General features: G+C 51.0%; 4 protein-coding genes across 4 annotated transcripts; all 4 read left to right on the forward strand.

Moving 5' to 3' along the window:
• Positions 1-4,518: 4,518 nt before the first annotated feature.
• Positions 4,519-7,248, forward strand: FSUBG_2175 (uncharacterized protein; the record flags this gene model as incomplete). The annotated part of the gene is made up of 1 exon (XM_036679921.1): positions 4,519-7,248. The coding sequence occupies one exon, from the start codon at positions 4,519-4,521 to the stop codon at positions 7,246-7,248; it is 2,730 nt and encodes a 909-aa protein (XP_036542451.1).
• An 829-nt stretch (positions 7,249-8,077) lies between these two features.
• FSUBG_2176 (uncharacterized protein) lies at positions 8,078-8,491 on the forward strand (the record flags this gene model as incomplete). Its single annotated transcript, XM_036679922.1, has 1 exon — positions 8,078-8,491. One exon carries the CDS (start codon positions 8,078-8,080, stop codon positions 8,489-8,491), a length of 414 nt encoding a protein of 137 aa, XP_036542452.1.
• A 5,557-nt stretch (positions 8,492-14,048) lies between these two features.
• FSUBG_2177 (potassium sodium efflux P-type ATPase fungal-type) lies at positions 14,049-17,624 on the forward strand (the record flags this gene model as incomplete). Its single annotated transcript, XM_036679923.1, has 4 exons — positions 14,049-14,297; positions 14,508-14,773; positions 14,827-16,510; positions 16,560-17,624. The coding sequence occupies 4 exons, from the start codon at positions 14,049-14,051 to the stop codon at positions 17,622-17,624; spliced, it is 3,264 nt and encodes a 1,087-aa protein (XP_036542453.1).
• A 706-nt stretch (positions 17,625-18,330) lies between these two features.
• On the forward strand, positions 18,331-19,140 carry FSUBG_2178 (uncharacterized protein; the record flags this gene model as incomplete). The annotated part of the gene is made up of 1 exon (XM_036679924.1): positions 18,331-19,140. One exon carries the CDS (start codon positions 18,331-18,333, stop codon positions 19,138-19,140), a length of 810 nt encoding a protein of 269 aa, XP_036542454.1.
• Between the last annotated feature and the right edge of the window lie 325 nt (positions 19,141-19,465).

Consider the following 19,465-nt stretch of genomic DNA (forward strand, 5'->3'; position numbering starts at 1 on the left):
TGAGGTGTTCTACGTAGATCATGGTGATTGGCATTTCCATCAAATTTGGCATTCACCATCCTCAGGCACGAATAAGTCGAAGATGTCATCCATCAGCATGAGTCACTCGCCAAGAACTCCAAAGAATTTGCAGCGTCTACGATACCCCCCAGATTCGCCTGTTTGGCCCAGTCGCCCATTCATCAGAAAATGCTTGCATTCACAGTTGCAGCAGAAATGCCTTGCGCGAACAAATGTTTGTTGTATTGTGACAACTGACACCGGACGCCGAGTAGAGTCGTAGTGCTTCTTCGCCATTTCCTTTTTATTCTTTTTCGTAAGGGGGCTCAGCCTATCTTGCGACCCTGACCCAATCCATCACATCATCCCATTACTGAGTGAAGCCAACCATTGCTGTGTTGAACCGTGTCCGAAAGCCAACATTTCCCGATACCGCAAATTCCTGTCGATTTTGACGAGTCGTTTATGAGCCGGGGTTGGGGTTCATCTACATCCGAATCGTCAGCGCCTGTACCTGTGTGATGTGATTCTCCTGCTCCGAGTCTGCTCACCTTTCTCTTGCCACCAGTGAGGGTAACGTTGACAAAGCGACGGGTGTACTTGAGGCGCTTGAGAGCACGACCCTTAGGGGTCTTGGTCTTCTCCTGCTTCTCAACCTGTAGGAATCGCGATGGTTAGTGATCGAGTTTCGTCGGATTTTTCGATGTCGGGGAGCCGTTGTCGTACCTTAGGAGTCTGAGACTTGACCTTGCCTGCGAGAATGTTAGCGACGACGAAAAAGAGACGAATGTCCTGAGGACGGGCGCAACGTACCGGCACGGGCAAGAGATCCGTGAACTTTACCCATGATGAATGATGTGCTTGGTGGTGATGTGGATGGTAGAGTCGAACGGCTGGCTGAAAGCGCGGTAAGATTTTTGGGTCAATTTGGCAAGTGTGTGGGCGGGAAGGAGCTTCCCTCACGTGAGCGGGGATAAGATGCCCTCGGAATAACTGGGTCCGAGTGGCGGATCAGAAGGCTTATGTAATGCAACTGATGGGATTCGTCCGTAGGGGAGCGATAGGCCTACAATAGCCATGAAGGAGCCTGAAATATTACTGTTTGCTTCTGATGACGTTTAATTGATCTCAGCGATTTGCTTGGAGTGAATTTTCGTCAAATCAGTGTCTCTGTCGCGCTTTGGGGGATGCCGTGTGACGTCATTGAGCAATCTAGGCAATGAAGCTGCGGGCGGTTTGAGTTCAACAGCTCTTAACGATATGGCGAAAATGCCAATTTCGTTGTAATGCCAGACCCCCTCTCACAATACCGAATACTGTTGTTTCATCGACTAGCACAGCAGTTATGGATTGATGTAAAGGTTACATCGTGTTATTCGGGCACGCAGGTACAAGATGTTATGTGGCTCGGCATCGTGTTAGTGGCCATTCTGCTGTTCAGTGAACATTTTGGGCGTAATAAGGGCTTACATCTGCTTCTTGGCTGCAATATTGAGGTTCGAGTCGCCTTGGACAGTGCTCGAGCAATCATGGTCTCTGGTCTCTGGTGTAAATCTACATCCATGGGATACAAGACATGCTATTCCTGTCGACCAGGGACTGATTTTGAAGTTTAAGCAACTATTCGACGGAGTTGAGTTGTACTACATGTATCATGCAAGTATTATGCCCAGCTACATACTCCGCTGACTTCGAAACTCCAAGAATCAAAAACAAAGGGAACTTAACATCGGCCATGAGCTTCTGAATGATTTCAATGCCCGTGGGAGTGGTGCAACGACTGATTATCGTCGTCCCTTGACCTCGGCGTAGGGTAACCCTCACGTCAAAACCGCTCCACCAACTTGACCCCACTGTCTTGTCCTCCATCCTCAAAGCAAATACGGACATCTATTAAAATCTCAATCAAGAAAATCTTGACTTACATATCTAATTTGGGCGCTTCAAGCATGGTCCATCTATAATGTCTTGCATCGCGTTGGCCGTCGACAAAAAGCACAAGAGTGGATGTTTTTGCTATATTTACACAAAGCCCCAGATTCTTTGGGGATACGAGAATACGAGAGGGACATGAGGCCACGGCCACCGAGACCTGAACTAGACGGAAATCTTTCCAGAAAGGAACTGGACCTTGTCAGTGTTTGAGATGGATCGTATTCTTCCGAAGACCACTCGGGTAGCTGATCGATGGCGAGCTGTATTGTTGAGGCTTGCAATTGACTCAAATCCTTCTGGACGCTGGGTGGTTGGAATTGAACTAACAATCTTATGCTGTAGAGAGTTCAAGGGAGCGGAAGCCATGAGTTAGAATACAGCATCTGAGACTGTGATCCAACGTTGCCTCAATCGTATCAGGTCAAGCTCGTCGTTGGGCTATATCCGTTCCACCGTCGAGTCAAACCTTCCAGCCTCAGATGCACGGCCCCAACCGTCCCGATCTATTACACAGAAACTCTAGGCGATGAGAAACAAGACACTGGTCGGCAGATCACATCATCGCGCAGCTAAAGTCTGTTGGTTAGCCTCTTAGCCTCTACGATACTTTAGCTATCTCTGATAGCGGGGTGGTTGGATCATGTCATGAGTCCTCTAATTGCTTCTCATCACCATCTGTTTAATTGACAGAAGGCTGGGATGGGTAGTTACACCATTTGGCTTAAAGAATCAGGGGAGCAATTAGGGAGAACAGGCCTGCCACGTTGTGCTACACACGATACTGAGTTTTATCGTTATCATCCAGCCTCCCTCGCGCATAAGCGGTTCAAGTTTACCAGCCAGCCCCCCCTCCCAGCTCGCTCTACCCGCACGCTTCCTCCCGAAAGCAAAGTAGAAGTGACCTAAACGAGCTTCCATGCAGAACGGCTAAACCCCAGAATGTCAATCGCCTCTGTCGATGAGTTCGTATCCTTCCATACTGAGACAAAAAAGTTTCTATTCGTGTACGGTAATTGCCTATGGTTCCATTTGATCGCGCTGCTATTTTTGGTGATCCCTGTCAAGTCTAAAAAAGGATTCGCTCGCTCTGTAAGGCCACAGCGTGGATCACTCCCGCAGATGCCGAACCAATGACCCCGCGATTTGGGCCATGACACTTCAGCCACCCACGCACGTCTCTACGGTAGTGCCCACCTCGTCAGTTCGTATTCTAAACCCACTGCTTTGATTCTTACGAGCATCTTGCAGCTGAGGGTTTGGGTCTAGCTGAGCAGACAATGAGTGAGGGGAAGAATTGGGATGCATCAATGGTGATATCGAGGGACGGTTCAGATAGAATAGCCAGTGACAATTGAGAGTCATGATGGATGAAGACATTATTGGGTTGTCTTGCAGTGGTTTACCCCAGTCGGGCTCTCAATGGACCATGTCGGATACTCCAGAAATCGATGCCGCCATCCCGCAATGACAATCGCATCACGCACACAAACAGGCCTGATAGTTGCGATATCATGATCCATGGCCCAGACCGTCCCGCTACTCAGCTGGTTTAGGACTGACCATCTGCAGCTAGTCAAAGCTACTGTAAGCCCAGAAAAAGAACTAACTACCAGCCTGCAGCTTGGATATCGGCATCTTCTTGCTTGCTTGATTCTAAGCTTGTTTGGATTGGATTGATTGCCTGACACTGCTTGGCCGGGGCCACTCCAGATACAAACTGAGCTCAACAGAGCGGAATTGTCTGGAATTTTCTATTTCCACTGACTCTTCTTCCAACACTTAATCTCCCTTGCCCGTCTTCACATCTATCCCTGTTTCTCCCCTTCTAATCTATCTCTTACATATCCATGTAAATATGGGTGCATGTTGTTGAGCCCAACCAACGTTGCATCACTCCCGTACCTTACCAACACTTCCGCTTTTTGTGTCACCATATTACAGAGCAATCCCCTCTCACCCAGCCCGCCCTCTTTTATTTCCCGCTTGTACAACAGGAAGAAGAAGAAGAAAAAAGTCGGGGGTGATTACTAGCTCGTCTCATCTCGTCTTGCGTCAATCCCACCACATCACGAGATACCCGCATCTTTTGCCCACCGCCTTTGCAACGAACGACTCACGACCGCATCCGTTGCAATTTCTCACTCAAAATCTCCCGCATTCGTTGGGGTTTTCTCAAATTGTCCAGAAGGAAAAGAAGGAGAAAAAAAGACGAATTGGAATGACAAGATTCTAAGCAATTTACCAATAAAACACCAAGCGAGACATCATCACCCGCTTTTGACCTTAGCTCCCGATTGCATCTTGCTCCGAACGCAGCAATTTCTGGGCGCATTCGGTCAGATTCACACAAACGCAAACACCCGCGCAAAAGAAGCAGAGAAACTGTTCTCAGATTTATTATTACTGCGCTTACCTGCAGCAATCGTCCTCACCCCACCTTGTCCAACCCAACTCACGCGCAATTTCTCCCGACATTTCTTGTCTCACAGAACCTCGCAGCACTCCCCCGCCCAATTCAGGTCAATGCTTCTCTTGAGCGTGTAAAAAAAAAAACCCAATTCAAAAAGCAGAAAGGCTTTCATCATGCTCCTCGCTGCTCAACCGCCCCAAGGGCGCTCTCGCTCAGATAGCTTACAGCAAATGCTCGATCTGGAGAAGAAGCTGAATGTAAGCACAGAAACAAGCGGAATGCTGGAGGGTTTGGCTGACGTACTCGCACAGTTTCAGCGAACACATCAAGGCTCTGTGCCTCCATCTCCGGCATGCACTGATAGCAGTGGCTCAGTACCACCCAGCCCAGGCCACCCTCGTCGTTTTGAGCTGGTGCCCAAGGATAAGAAAGGCCCTACACCTGTTCGAAACTACTCCGCCATTCCCCCTCCGCTCTTCTCAGCTCCTGAGCGCTCAGAGTCGCCAAATATGATCCCCCAAAAGCCTCTTGGAAAGAATCTTTCTCAATCATCTTCCCCAGAGCAGCTCGAAGACGACAAGCCCGCTCACAAGACCGTGGCGTTCATGTTCCCCCCCGATGTGGATGAGCAGCGCTCTATGTGTCAATCACCCACCTGGGAAGCATACGAGCGTCAGAAGAAGGAGAAGAAAGAAGAGAAGCAAAAAGAACTCCAGCGAAAAGAGGATGAGAAACGAAAGGCGAAGGAGAAGGAGCAAGAATTAGCCATGAACCAAGCTCTCGAAGAAGCTTGGAAGAACGCTCCTAAGCCTCGCGGTCGAAAGCTGAGCAAACCTAAACCGCCGCCCCCGTCTCTTGGAACTCAAGGACGCAGTACAACTGTACCGCCCCAAACCACACAGAAGCGACGATCTCGCTCGTCGAGCTTGTTGGGATTCTCGATTGGTAGAAACAACGATGATCCTGAAGAGCCTAGACGCAGTCGTTCCAGCTCTCTCACCTCCCTCTTCCGCAAGTCATTTGAGATCAAGCGAGCTTCGTTCGATGAGACCAGCCCTACCGGTTTCTTGGGCGGTAAGAAGCTTGAGAAGAAGAAGGACGACTTCCACCAGAAAGTCCTCGAAGACCAGGCCAAGGGCGACAGCAGAGTTCACCCCGCCATGCGAAAGTCGTTCCTCGGCCATGGGTCGTTTACACCTCTCAAGGTCAATCCCCAACAGAAAGAGGAAGATGCCAAACGAAGAGCATACCCGCCTATTTCTATCAACACATCAGGCGTGAGGGGTCAATCGAAACCGGCCAAGTCGCCTAGTCGAAGGGGCTCAGTCAATATCTACCTGTGGAGCGCTCGAGCTCGACGTGGTTCTGTCAGTGATGATTGCGCAGTCGCTGACACAGACGATGAGGGTGATCAGAACACTGCGCATACACCCGACAGCGAGATTTTGTACAACAAAGCCCAAGGTATGAACAGACGGGGCGGTCTTTACATCAAGAAGGAGGACGGCGAACAAAGCGTTACACCTCGCTCTTCAAACCAGAGCTTGAAACAAGCTGCCAAGCCCAAAGATACCGAGAAGCCTCCCCAGCAAGATACAATCACCGTCTCCCGCCCCCCGATAACAAACCCAACACAACCCCAACCCCGACGCTCATCAGCAGCCTCAGGCCTCTCCATACCCCCACCACCGCCCCGAAGAAGCTCAAAGCGAGGATCTCTCACACTCCTAACACGACTCAACAACTCCCAACCAGCGTCCGATGAAGCCAAGAGCGCTCCGGTGGAGTCATCAAAGTCCAAGGAGAAATTGTTCAGAAAGAATCCCCCGAGCATCCGTTATGAACAGACTTCGCCGGGCGTGCGACCTAAACCTATCACTGCCGATTCAGAACCCGCTGTGCCCACGAAATGGAAGCTTAAGGATGCTGCCAAGAGTGCGTTCAGCAGAGGCCATTCTGCGCAGAACTCGGTGTCGTCGACGATGAGCACTTCTTCCAAGACGAGCACTGCATCTTCTGTTGGACCGCCTGTGCCGCCAAAGACGGATTTGCCAGCGTCGAAGGGATTGGCCGGTGCTAACGATGCCCCCATCCGTACGCAGCACGTTCACGCTCCGGTGAAGCATCTCACCCCAGGAACTACACGCTCACCTATCGGTCGTCGCCCTACGACAAGCTCATCAGAGTCCTCATACTCCGATGGGCTCCAAACTGTATCTCCCATGAGCACACCACACACATCCCCTCCCCAATCTGAAATGGGTCACTCCCCCAGCATCGCAACCATCAAACCCTCCATGCACGCAACCGCCGGCCCCGTCAGTCCCTACTGGTCCTACACAAACTCACCCCAAATGGCACCCATTGATCGTTTCGACACCAACCCCTCCGACCCCGAAATCGATCCCATCCAAGAAGCTGCCAACAGAGTGATGGAGGCCTTCTCAAACGCCAACCTCCGCAGCTCAACACCGCGCCGAACACCCGTCGTCTCCTCTGACGAGGCAAGCTTCGCATCAACACCAACATACCCACCTCTCAAGCACAAGCCCCGAAGCAAAGGACATTTGCGCTCCGTTCAGAGCGGCCATAGATCGACCGTCTCTGATCCGGAAGCGACAATTAAGACGCTCCGCAGGCAATCGAACCTAGAGCATCAGCACCTCAGCGAACCAAGCGCCAAGATGTTTGTCGAGTGCTGCGCTTGCATGCGCTACCACGATATGCCAAGCAGGCTCTACGAAGCCATGTCTAACCCCGATGGTGTACTGAGCGCTGGCTCAACAGATTTCGCAGGGAGCGTTACCATGACGGTCAAGTGTCCCTGGTGCAAGCATGAGATGAGCACAAAGTGCTGCGCTGGATTTGCAGCAATGGTATACATCAAGGAGCGATTTCACTAAAGTTATGTTCTCGACGAACATTGTTTTTTCTTGTGTTTGTCTATAGACAAATCATGCACGATGCAATTTTGCTTTTCTTTCTCTCTACAGAATTGGGCGTAGATGGGGAAAAAAAGACACGGCTAGTCTGAATAGTGTACAGGTTGCTTGGCTATAACAAGAACCATGGGAATTATTGTATTTAGTTTTTGACGAAAGTTGTAACGACTCATGATATAATGAATCAAATAAACTGAGCTATCATTCAACAAACTCATAGGGTCTTGTCTTGTCTAGACGCCTTGCTTGACGTCACATCCACTTTTCCCCTCTAGCCTTTGGAAAGTTCTTCTTGGCAACGAGTCCATCGTTCAACTAAAGTTTGTTGAAAGCGAACACCTTCCTGTCCAAGAATAGACCGTAAATCACGATATCGAATGGCGCAAAAACGTGGTGGTGTCTGTTCTCAACGCCAAGACTGCAGGGCGATGACGGGCATGAAGTGAGACAATCTTCTAGAAACAACAAAAAAAGCAAGAATAGAGAGCGCATGTGAAATGGAATTGAATAACCTGTTACTGATTTACTGACTTTCTTGCAATTGGATGTCGGGAATATCCTGCTTTGAGGGTTTGCGCGGCTCTGACGTCAGGATAAGCAGGGATCCGACGATGCCAGGTTTTTTGAAGATGCAGATTCAAGAAATACCAATATCTACGTCAATTCAAGAGGGGAAATCCTCATATCACTTATTCTCGTCGTCTTCATCTTTGTAAACTGTCAATCTTATCTCAATCACCTCATCTTATCACATCAAACCACAATCTCTCACTAAACCACCACCACCAAAATGGGCGAACCAAAGAAAGGCACAATCAAGTTCCGCAACAAAGAGGGCACCCTCGACGCCTCCGCCCTTCTCTGGCGCGCCCTAACCTCCGAAAAGCCAGAGGTCATGCGCAAATACATCACCAAAGACGCCGTCCTCTGCGAACCAGACCAAAAGGTGTACTCACCCCGCACCGAGCCCTCTCTTGATGAATACATGGAGGATGGCTACGAGCCCTGGACGGCATACAAGATCCACGACGAGCCTGAGTTTGTAGAGATCGACCTCATGGCCTCAGCGCTCAACTACCGCGTCACTGCGTGGAAGCTCCAGAATGGAGAGATGATGGCGACGGAGGCTTGGTGTCATAGTGTCTTTCGACAGGGACCTGGAGGGGATTGGAAGTGCTGTCTTCATCATATGGCCAAGGTCTAAAGAAGACCTAGAGTGTTTAAAGGTGTTGGGGATTGGCGAATTGGGCTTTTTTGGAGACTTGTTTCTAAGCTATGTTAATTAACGACGTTAACGTTATCGCAAACCTACATTACACTACTTTCCCAACCGTGCATCACTTAGCCAAGCCCAGTTCACGCCAAGCCTCAGCTTAACAGCGATAACTAATAAACAGAGTTTCTAATAGTCAAGATTAGCTCACTCACCCTTGTCCGATAGGTAGATAATAACAACGAAAACCGGGACCGCCTCCCAGATGCATTAAACTCGACGGTTGGGAAGAAGTTGAGTTGAGCGCCAAGGGATCCCTCAGGCGGGGGAGGGGCCCTTTATCTCCCCCTCGTGCATCCAAGGGATGTCCTCTTTCCTGGATATGGTCGCGTGCGTTTTATTCTATATCTCTCGAAAGGCCATTGGCGAGTTGAGTCAAGATGGTGGCTGTCGATCAGGCTGAACGAGAAATCCTACACGTTGACACTTTCTCGAGCAAGGATTAACACGAAAATATGTGAACCGTTAGTCTCTTGTTTGGGGTCTAATTGCTTTGCCTTGGCGGCCTGGGCATTTTCGCCTCTGACGATGTTCATCGACTCAAGCAAAGCATGGTGTGCCGCAGAAAAGAGGTCCTGTCACTCTTGGCTTTCTTGTCATAATGAGCGTTTATTGAGGCCCTGGTTGCAAGCCTGCATGTCCCTTCCATCCGGTTGATGGTTCTGTGATCCGAGGTCATCATCGATCGCTTATGCCTGCGTGTCTTTCGGACATTTACTTGCGGGCTGTAAGATGGTGACGTCGTGCCATTGCCAAGTTCAACACAATCTCGCCTCTTTGCAATGAACAGATATCTCAATCGAGACTTGAACATCTGCTCACTTTCTCCGGCGGGGACCGGACAGTCGGCTTCGTCTTTGCTTTTTGCCTGTCTGTGTTGTAACCGACCACTTGGTCCGCGGATGGCTGTCGTATTACGACCTATCTCAAGCCAAGGGTCTTGTCAAATGCTTCTTCGCTCTAGGATAGACTTGGCGAGAAGCACGACGCGGGGAGTTAAGTAATAGAATGAACAATGTCAAGCAGGAGTGACATGTCGTCTCGAACTGAAGTTGTCCCAACCTCTCTTCCTCCCCAGACCAAACTCTCTCTCCTGATGCAACGCCGTCCGCTCCGGGGTCCTTCAGCGGAGGGCACGTGTCCTCCTCATCAACCTCTTCGCTACGAGTGGCTCCGCGCAAGCCCAGTCCCCACTCCGCCGCCCCACGACAACCATGCCTCACCCAAACACGGCTCGCCTTGGCAATGAGACGCTTGTGGGGCCGCTGACCGTTCCGCTCCATTACTGACTGTATGTACTGAAGGGGGGCGTGTGTGTGTCCGTTTTTCCGCCGCCGTTTGTTCTCGTGTTGTCTTTCCCTTTTGCTCTTCCTGCAGCATGCACGTTTTGATCCTCTTGCAGCAAAATATTGTCACAGAGGAATCGTGGATGGTCGTGAGGACATCTTGTATCGTGGCTACACGTGTTGAGAAGCTTTTTGGTGATCAACTTGGCGCCTTGTATTGACTTGGCTTTAGACATCCATCAGGTCCAAGATGGTGGGTGGACCTTCGTACCCTGTAGCTGTTTCTTAAAATCTGCCTCGACTCTGTAACTCATCACGATACGCGTAACAAATAAAGACAGTATACGAGACATAGTATAGATCCGCCTACATGTCGCAGATAGATCTAAATCTTAACTTGCAGCACCCAGCGAGATAAAGCACCGAAAAGGCCCGACCGGTATCTCGACTGTATCCGCTCAGTTTTCGTCACCAAACACTACCTGTAACCCCACAAGGATCGTCCAGGGAGAATTAAAAAGAAAAAAAGAGGCTCGAGAGCGTTGCACATCCTGAGGCCTTCAATTCTAGAGGCCTAGACCGCAAACATTGCTTGAAGGCTTGGCTGCATCGACATGGTTGAAGCTCTCAGCATTTGAATGGTTCACCCCAGAGTTATCGCAAGCCATCGTGGAAGCCTGGGGAAATCTGGCGCCTATGCCAGGGCTCTTGAAAAGCCAAGACACAGTCCTTCGAATTATGGTACGATGATATATCACCCGGTGGATTTGAGAGCTTTTCGGCCAAGTTCCATATCGCCAAGTTCTTGGGTAGACCCAAGTCCCTGAGGCTGATAACGAGGAATTTATTGTTCCACAGAGACAGTTGTTGAAGACGTGGTTGTGAATGGCTCGCAAAGAAAGAGGTTCGGCTTACTATTTCTGAGGATGAGCCGCAATGGTGCTCCGATATTTGTTGAGATGATCGCCGAAGCCCGAGCGTACCCATCCGCCGTGTATCAAGGCATTCACAAACTCCCCGGCCGATGTTCATGTCCGTGCCTGGAGACCCTGCCAATTTCTGCTCTGAGACCTCCGGCGCCGGGTCCCCAGGTTTTTGGTCACTTGCCCGCCGTTCCCGCGACAAACAAGACCGAGCATCACGATGTTTATGCCGAAGTCCGTTCATGGCTGCCCAAGGTGATCCCATTAATAGACCAAGGGCTTATAACAGCTGCAGTCTGTTGTTTGCCGGCAATAACGGCAACTATGCAAGCCAATCAATGATTGGTGAGCAAGTTAAAAGGCTGCACGTCCTGGGACCTGCAGTAGAATTACTTTTTTTCCTTCCGAACGGAGATAGACAAGTCCGGGTATATTGTTCCCCGTAATGGAAGTCAATGGTGCTGCGATTCCTCAGTAAAGCAACCCCCCCACGCATTGTCTCACGTCCGCAGCGAAGTGTTGCGAGACCGACACATCCGGGTTAAATCCCCCCTCTCTCAGGAGAAAAGAAAAGAAGACAACATCTCCGCCCCGCCATAGGGAGGCTTCCATCTGGAGACCGGGGCGCCTCCGTGGGGAGGTTGACGCCCCGCAGTGTCCGCCCGAGACAACACCCGGAGGCAACGGATCCAATGGCAGCAGGAGAGTGAGTGAACCCCATTTCTTTTTTCTTCCCGTGGGAGCCTCGCAGTGGCCGTGCATAGGCGTAAGCGCCCCGTTTCTGTGAGGACAAAGTGTCGTCTAGAGTGGATCGAGAGAATCCTAATTCCCCGTTCGTGCTGCGGCATGCGGCGCTTCTCTCGTTCCCGCCTTGGTAGTTCACCATAGTCAGGAGTCAGCGTCTCCGCGTCCGGCGTCTCTTTTGAGCTGCGAGAGGCAGTGATCGACGGCTATGTTCTTTACCGTCTATTCTACGGCCTGGCTTGGATGGATCCATTAGTAAGTAAACGGAGACAAGGGAGGCTAGTGTATGGATGCGCGTGAATCGCAGAGAATTGGCATTGTGTCTGCTGGACGAGAAATTGTATGTAATCGCAATGCAACGCGTAGACTTTAGGGCATCTCATTCGTCGTTCGACGTGTTGTTGGAATAAGGCTAAAAGGAATAGCGCAGAGATTTCTGAAAGAGATTGTGCACCAGGATTAGTGGACCTGGGTTCAATAACATGCCGATGATTTAAGCTTATTGTCACGTTGGAGGAGAATCCCGGCTGATCTGGTGGAGGACTGATTACGTACCATGTACTCGCATGCCGGGATGGCTTCTAGAAGCAGTGGAAGCTGGTCACGTGTTGGATATTGGCTTGACAGCTGAGAGATAAGGCCAGTGGCAAAAGCCACCGAGATGGTGTCGTTAGCGTTAGTGCACTAGCATCACGCATGTTGAGCCCCTGTTTATCTGGAAACACTAAACATCAAGGTACTTGGGCTAGCTAAGGCGTCCTCCATACTTTGGGCAAAGATAAGAGACCGTGACTAACACCATCAAGTCCTCTGCCAAGGGTGGCAGTGCCTGCACCTCATCCTTGGCGAAGATTTACGAGGGAGTTTTTCTCGAACAGGATAAGCTAAGCAAAGTTGCGTAACGCGCTGAGCAGCTCGTCGTCTCAGCCAAACATATCTCAAGATCTGATCTCGAACCCCAAGATCTCCATGGTTCCAAGTCACGAGACCGACCAGTAACACAACGGGCAGCTTCAGCAAGTGGATTTACAGCTCCGTGCCGTGCAGTCTCGGACCTCCGTGATGTAAATCCGGGCCGTAATAACACGAGCTGAAGGAATAACAATCGGCTCATACCCGGCCCCGTTTCTTTTCTGTCGCAGGTGAGATATGAAGGTCTGCCTCTCAAAGTTGATTGATGCCTACAGACTTACAGCTACGACATCACGCAGCGTGCAGAGTAGAAAACAGGCCAGAAGAACAAAGCAATAAAACGGAGTCGAGGTTGACGGTGATGATTGCCCACGACCCAATGACGTGACGGCTTGGCGAGTAGAAATTATGTATGCCCAGAAAATGCCAATACTGATCCTTCCCCGTCGAGAAGAAAATACCACCGAAGCAGACCACATTACAGAGTTGAATCGATTGGTGTGTGTCATGGGCGAGGGAGAAAAAGAGGGGGAGGGGTAGCTTTAGGTACTGTAGGACACTCGTCTAACGTCGGTTCTAGGGACCATATGCACTGAAAATGCAGTGAACTGAACTCGGTTGCAGGCTGTATCCACCGTCGGTGACGGCACTGGAAAAGGGTCCCTGGAAGCCTCACGAGAGCCTCACCAGGTGACAACAAGCAAGGCTTCAAACAAGGCTCTGACACTGCAAACCCCCGACAGAACTGACGATATCTTTCTGAATACCGCTATTTGGATCCCCTCTTCCAAGGCAATTCGAACTCGGGTTTATTCTGAACCTAGTATCTTAGTCAAGGTGCAATGGGCGCTGGTATGGTTCTTCCTTTTTAACCCTTGTCTCCCAAGAATACCAAGCCTCTAGTCGCCCACTCAGGAAGGCCAATTGATGCCGAGCCCGCCACGCCGCGTCACAGGATGCTTGGTAGCCATCTCCAAATGACGTGCCGACGGCGAGCAAGCCTCTTGAACCTACGAACCTCAGCAGTGGGGAGCCTTCCCCCGGGGCGGAGTGGACTCGCTCGGACAAGGCCGGGGGCGTATACTCTAAGAGTGCTCTCAACACTACACAACAACAAACCAAGGTTTCGTATCATCGCCAAGAATGCCCAATCCCAACGCCTCCCCGCCTTTGGAACAGAGTAACAGCAGCGCAGAGAAGGAAAAATTGGGTAAGGCTCTTGGCCATGTGGGGTCCGCTGGAGAAAAGTGAAATCCATCTCTCAACCCAGATAGCAGTGACTTGAGCCAAGACTCTGGCGAGATAAGCATTGACTTACTTGCTCTACCTCTTGTCTCTGTCGTCGAAAGATGGGACAGACGTCTATAAGACCTTCCCCATCTCCCCGCACGACCAATTTGCGTTCCTCTCTTCCTCTCCCCAAGGATCTCTTCACTTAGATCTCCGACAAAGCCCTTCCCACGCCAGACGAAAGGCTTCCTGCAAATCATCTTACAGGAATCCCCAGACATAGGCTTAAGGGTCTTTTCTCAACTCATGTATACATGCTAAGCCCAGCACCGAGTCGATATATATACAACAACCATCTTCACGCTGGCGACCCGCTAGCTTCGACTTACAACCATGGCTAAGAAGGACGACTCCGTCGACAACCATGTCTCTGGCCAGAGCAACGAGCCCATGAGCCGTCCCGCTCACGCCTTGACGTTCAACCAGGTCGTCGAGGAGCTCAAGACTGATACCCTCAGTGGTCTCACCGAGGCCGAGGCCAAGCAACGACATGAGAAGTTTGGCAACAACGATCTCGGTGAAGCTGATGGCGTTCAGCCCCTCAAGATCATTATCGCTCAGGTCGCTAACGCCATGACGCTGGTGAGTTCAAAAACTGTCCAGTCCAGTTCCCCCCTTCTTAGCCCCCACACACTCCAAAGTTTATGGTTTAAGCATATCTCGATGGCTGAACTATTCTTTTTTCGCCCCTCGACTGCATATTACCTGATTAGGCAGCCCGTCGCTTTCCCCCCAACCCACCTGCTCACACCCCTGCCGGCGCTATGTTGATGATTACTGACGTCTGCCAAGGTGCTTATTCTCGCCATGGCTGTTTCTTTCGGTATCAAGTCATGGATTGAGGGTGGTGTCGTCGCCTTCATCATTGGTCTCAATGTCACTGTCGGTTTCTTCCAGGAGTACTCTGCCGAGAAGACCATGGACTCTCTGCGGTCCATGTCTTCTCCCACTGCTAGTGTTGTACGTGATGGAGACTCCAAGGTAGTTCCCTCCGTTGAGGTCGTCCCCGGTGATCTTGTGGAAATCAAGACCGGAGATACGATCCCTGCTGATGTTCGGTGAGTAATCCATGGTTGGCACTTACACTGGGGCCTTTTACTAATTGGTGTAGACTTATTGAGGCTGTTAACTTTGAGACTGATGAGGCCATGTTGACTGGTGAGTCTCTCCCCGTTCGAAAGAACGAGGATGAAGTCTTTGAAGATACCACTGGACCTGGTGATCGTATCAACGTCGCCTACAGCTCTTCCACCGTCACAAAGGGTCGTGCCAAGGGTATTGTCTTCGCTACCGGCACCAGCACTGAAATCGGTGCCATTGCTGCTGCCCTCCGAAAGAAGGACAGCAAGGTCCGCCCCGTGAAGCGCAAGGCTGATGGTTCCGCCAAGCCTCACCGATATCTCGAAGCCTACACTCTCACCTTCACCGACGCTGTTGGTCGTTTCCTCGGTGTCAACGTCGGCACACCTCTCCAGAAGAAGCTCTCCCGTCTGGCAATCTATCTCTTCGGTACTGCCGTCATCTGTGCCATTATCGTCCTTGCTGCCAACGACTTCGATGCTTCCCAGCAGGTCATTATATACGCCGTTGCTACTGGTCTGTCCATGATTCCCGCTAGTTTGGTCGTCGTCTTGACTATCACCATGGCTGCTGGAACCAAGCGCATGGTCCAGCGAAACGTTATTGTTCGTAACCTCAAGTCTCTTGAGGCTCTCGGTGCTGTTACCGATATTTGCTCCGACAAGACTGGTACTCTCACCCAAGGTAAGATGGTTGCCCGTGGAGCCTGGACTCCTGGAAAGGGAACATATCTCATCGAGAACACCACTGAACCCTTCAACCCTACCATTGGTGACATGCGCTGGTCTCGCAGCCAACCCCATGAGCTGCCCCTCAAGCAGGGCGGTGATGACTGCGGGTCTGTCTCTCCCATCAGCGAACTCCTCAACCAATCCAAGTCTTCTCTCGTCAAGTTCCTCGAAGTTGCTTCTCTGGCCAACCTTGCCACCGTCAACGAGAAGAACGGCGAATGGCACGCCCGCGGTGATCCCACCGAGGTTGCCATCCAGGTCCTTGCCTCTCGTTTCGACTGGAACCGTCTCCGTCTTACCAGCCACGACGCTGCCAACCAGTACAGTGAGATCGCCGAGCTTCCCTTCGACTCTGATGTCAAGCGCATGTCCGTTATTATGAAGGATAACCGAACCAGCCAACTCTTTGCTTTCACAAAGGGTGCTGTCGAGCGTGTTATTGGTGCCTGTGCCACATACTGCCCTGAGGATAACGAGGAGCAAGTTCCCATCACCGATGAGTTCCGTGAACAGATCCTTCGTAACATGGAGTCATTCGCTGGAATGGGTCTCCGTGTCCTCGCTCTTGCTTCCAAGCCCTACAATGTCGACATGAAGAAGGGTGATGAGATTGACCGCACCACTGTTGAGTGTGATCTTGTCTTCCGTGGTCTCGTTGGTCTTTATGATCCTCCCCGCCCTGAGTCTGCTCCCGCTGTCCGAGAGTGTCACCAGGCTGGTATTTCCGTCCACATGCTTACTGGTGATCACCCCGAAACCGCCAAGGCTATCGCCATTGAGGTCGGTATCCTGCCTACCCGTATGGATCTCGTTGCCGAGGACACTGCTGCTACTATGGTCATGACTGCTACTACTTTCGATGGTCTCACCGATGATGAAGTCGATCAGCTTCCTTTCCTCCCTCTTGTTATTGCCCGATGTGCTCCTCAGACCAAGGTCCGCATGATTGAAGCCCTGCATCGCCGAGACAAGTTCTGTGCTATGGTATGTTCTCACCCTCGTCTCTTTCTGATGTCTCATGCTAACTTGACAGACTGGTGATGGTGTTAACGACTCTCCCTCTCTCCGCCGTGCCGATGTTGGTATTGCCATGGGTCAAGCCGGTTCCGACGTCGCAAAGGATGCATCCGATATCGTTCTTAGCGACGACAACTTCGCCTCTATTGTCGCCGCTATCGAGGAAGGTCGCCGTATCTTTGACAACATCCAGAAGTTCATCCTCCATGTGCTCGCCACCAATGTTGCGCAAGCTGTCGTCCTTCTCGTTGGTCTCGTCTTCAAGGACAAGACTGGTCTCTCCGTCTTCCCTATCGCTCCCGTCCAGATCATGTGGATCATCATGATGACTTCAGGTCTCCCCGACATGGGTCTCGGCTTCGAGCGCGCTGTCGCTGGTATTCTTCGCCGCCCCCCGATTTCTCTCAAGACTGGTGTTTTCTCCCTTGAGTTCATCATCGATATGTGTGTCTACGGTCTCTGGATCGCTGCCCTCTGCCTCAGCGCTTTCGTCCTTCGCCTGTATGCTTTCGGCAACGGTGAGCTCGGTGAGGACTGTAACGATAACTACAGCGACAGCTGCGAGACCGTCTTCAAGGCCCGTGCTACCACCTTTGCTTGTCTTACCTGGTTCTCCCTCTTCCTTGCCTGGGAGATGATTGACAAGCGCCGATCTTTCTTCCGCATGCAGCCCGGCTCCAAGCTCTACTTCACCCAGTGGATGCACGATGTCTGGCGCAACCAGTTCCTCTTCTGGGCCATCATGCTCGGCTTCGTCACCCTCTTCCCCATCCAGTACATCCCCGTCATCAGCGACACCGTCTTCAAGCACAAGGGCATCACTTGGGAGTGGGCCATCGTCTTCATCAACGCCGGTCTCTTCTTCGGCGGTATCGAGGCCTGGAAGTTCGCCAAGCGCGTGTACTTCCGCCGTCAAGCCCGCAAGAATCAGGGCGTCGAGTGGAAGGACATGGATCTTGAGCAGCGCACTTTCGGCGAGTATCTCACCCCGGACTCTAGCGAAGCCAGCGTGCGTCACGACTCTGAGAAGGTAGACGCACAAGCTGCCGCTCAACGCAAGAACGCCGAGAAGAAGGCGTGAACAAATTTCCCAGTGAAGGGGAAAAAGGTTCTTTGCTATAATTCTGCCAATGAAGAGGTAGATAGCCCAAAACTCAAAACGGTGCAAACAACGGAGGTATAAAACGTGGAAGGGTTCAAGAAAAAGGTGGGGGAGGAAATGTCTGAGCCGTAGTAGACATGAGATATGAGCTCGCTACCGGAGGAAACCCTGAAATGAACCACAGAAGACGCCGTTGGCTGTAATGAGACGAGGATGAAGAGGATCATGGATGGATATTCCAGATCTCTTGAGATTACCTATGCATAAGCGGAAATAGTTCTTTAATGAAGTTAAATGTTAAATCATGAACCAATTCTTTCCAGAGTGACTCACATATCCGATGATCAAAGTGATTGTGTTCAATGTGATAAATGCCAGCAAAGTGGAACGAAATTCCGTCCCGGATGGTCGGAGGTGGTGTCAAGGGGGAGCTTCTCAGCTGCAAAGCAATGCATAAAACAACAAAGCTGGCCATTGGATCAAATTCAATTGGACTGACCGTAGAGCTGTATTACATAGTAATTTCTAACCTGAACCTTCAATTGTGAAATCCTACGCTGACGCGTTAGCGTGACGCATGGTAAGCACTTGAGCGTAGCTCAATTTGCGGTCTGGGGATCACTCAATATCTTCAAGTCAAAGGCCCAAAAAACTCACACCTTTTCACACTTACCAATCCCTCAAAATGTCAGATACAACAGCTCCCAAGCCAAAACGAGACATGAAAGTCCTCTGTCTTGGCCTCCCCCGTACAGGCACAGCATCCATGGCGGAGGCTCTCACTGTTCTCGGCTACAAAGACGTATTCCACGGCCTCAAAATCCTTGACGACAAAGAAGCCTGGAAGAATCTTGAGCGTGCAACAGACGCGTCATTTCCAAATCTTCCGACATACACTGGAAAGCCCTTCACGCGTGAACAGTGGGATGAGATCTGGGGAGAATGTGAAGCCACCACTGATGTGGCTTCTATCTACGCACCGCGGCTCATTGAGACGTACCCCGATGCTAAAGTCATCCTTGTAATTCGGGATTTCGAACCTTGGTTCAAGAGCGTTGACGAGAGTGTTCTCAAACAACTCTGGAACCCAATCGCCGAGTTCTCCATCAAATTCGTTGAACCGCTCCTTGGGTCTAGAGCAGGCCCCGCGGCGCGAAAGCAAATGCTAGGACTTTTCCAAGCAGATACAGTTGAAGAAGCTCGAAAGAACGCAAGAGAAACATATGACCGCCATCATCGTGTAATCCGCGAGATGGTGCCCGAGGAGCAGCTGCTAGAGTATCGCATGGGTCAAGGCTGGGAGCCCATTTGCGAGTTTTTGGACAAGCCTGTGCCGGAGACGGAGTTTCCTTGGGTGAATGAGGCAGCGGAACTACGGAGGATTGTGAAGGAGAAGGCTATGAGTAATCTTGTAGCTGCTGTGATGGTTGTTATGCCGTGGGCTGGGGCGGTTGCTGCTCTGGGAGCTGGGTACTGGATGATGTATAAGAGGTGATTATCTTATTGATATGACAGAGTATGTAATCGATGTCGTTGAACTGTGAGCACTGATTAGTCGCCTTGATGATTGCGCCATCACATGTGACTGCTGTGCAACCAGTCCGACCATCCATCTCCATCATGATCTGTACCTGAGCTTACGTGGTACGCTTCAACACCCATAAGCTTCTCACTCCGAGGAACAACAATCACATCTACGTAATAGCCAACATGGAATCCCTCTCATACCCTCAAAAAGACCGCATATCTCGGCGCTGCATCCGCGGAAGATTCTAGCCCCACGCATGATGTCCTCCGAACCAGGGTTTTTAGCACGACCA

The sequence above is a fragment of the Fusarium subglutinans genome, assembly GCF_013396075.1.
Source record: "Fusarium subglutinans strain NRRL 66333 chromosome Unknown NRRL66333_c0000018, whole genome shotgun sequence".
Taxonomy (NCBI): Eukaryota; Fungi; Ascomycota; class Sordariomycetes; order Hypocreales; family Nectriaceae; genus Fusarium; species Fusarium subglutinans.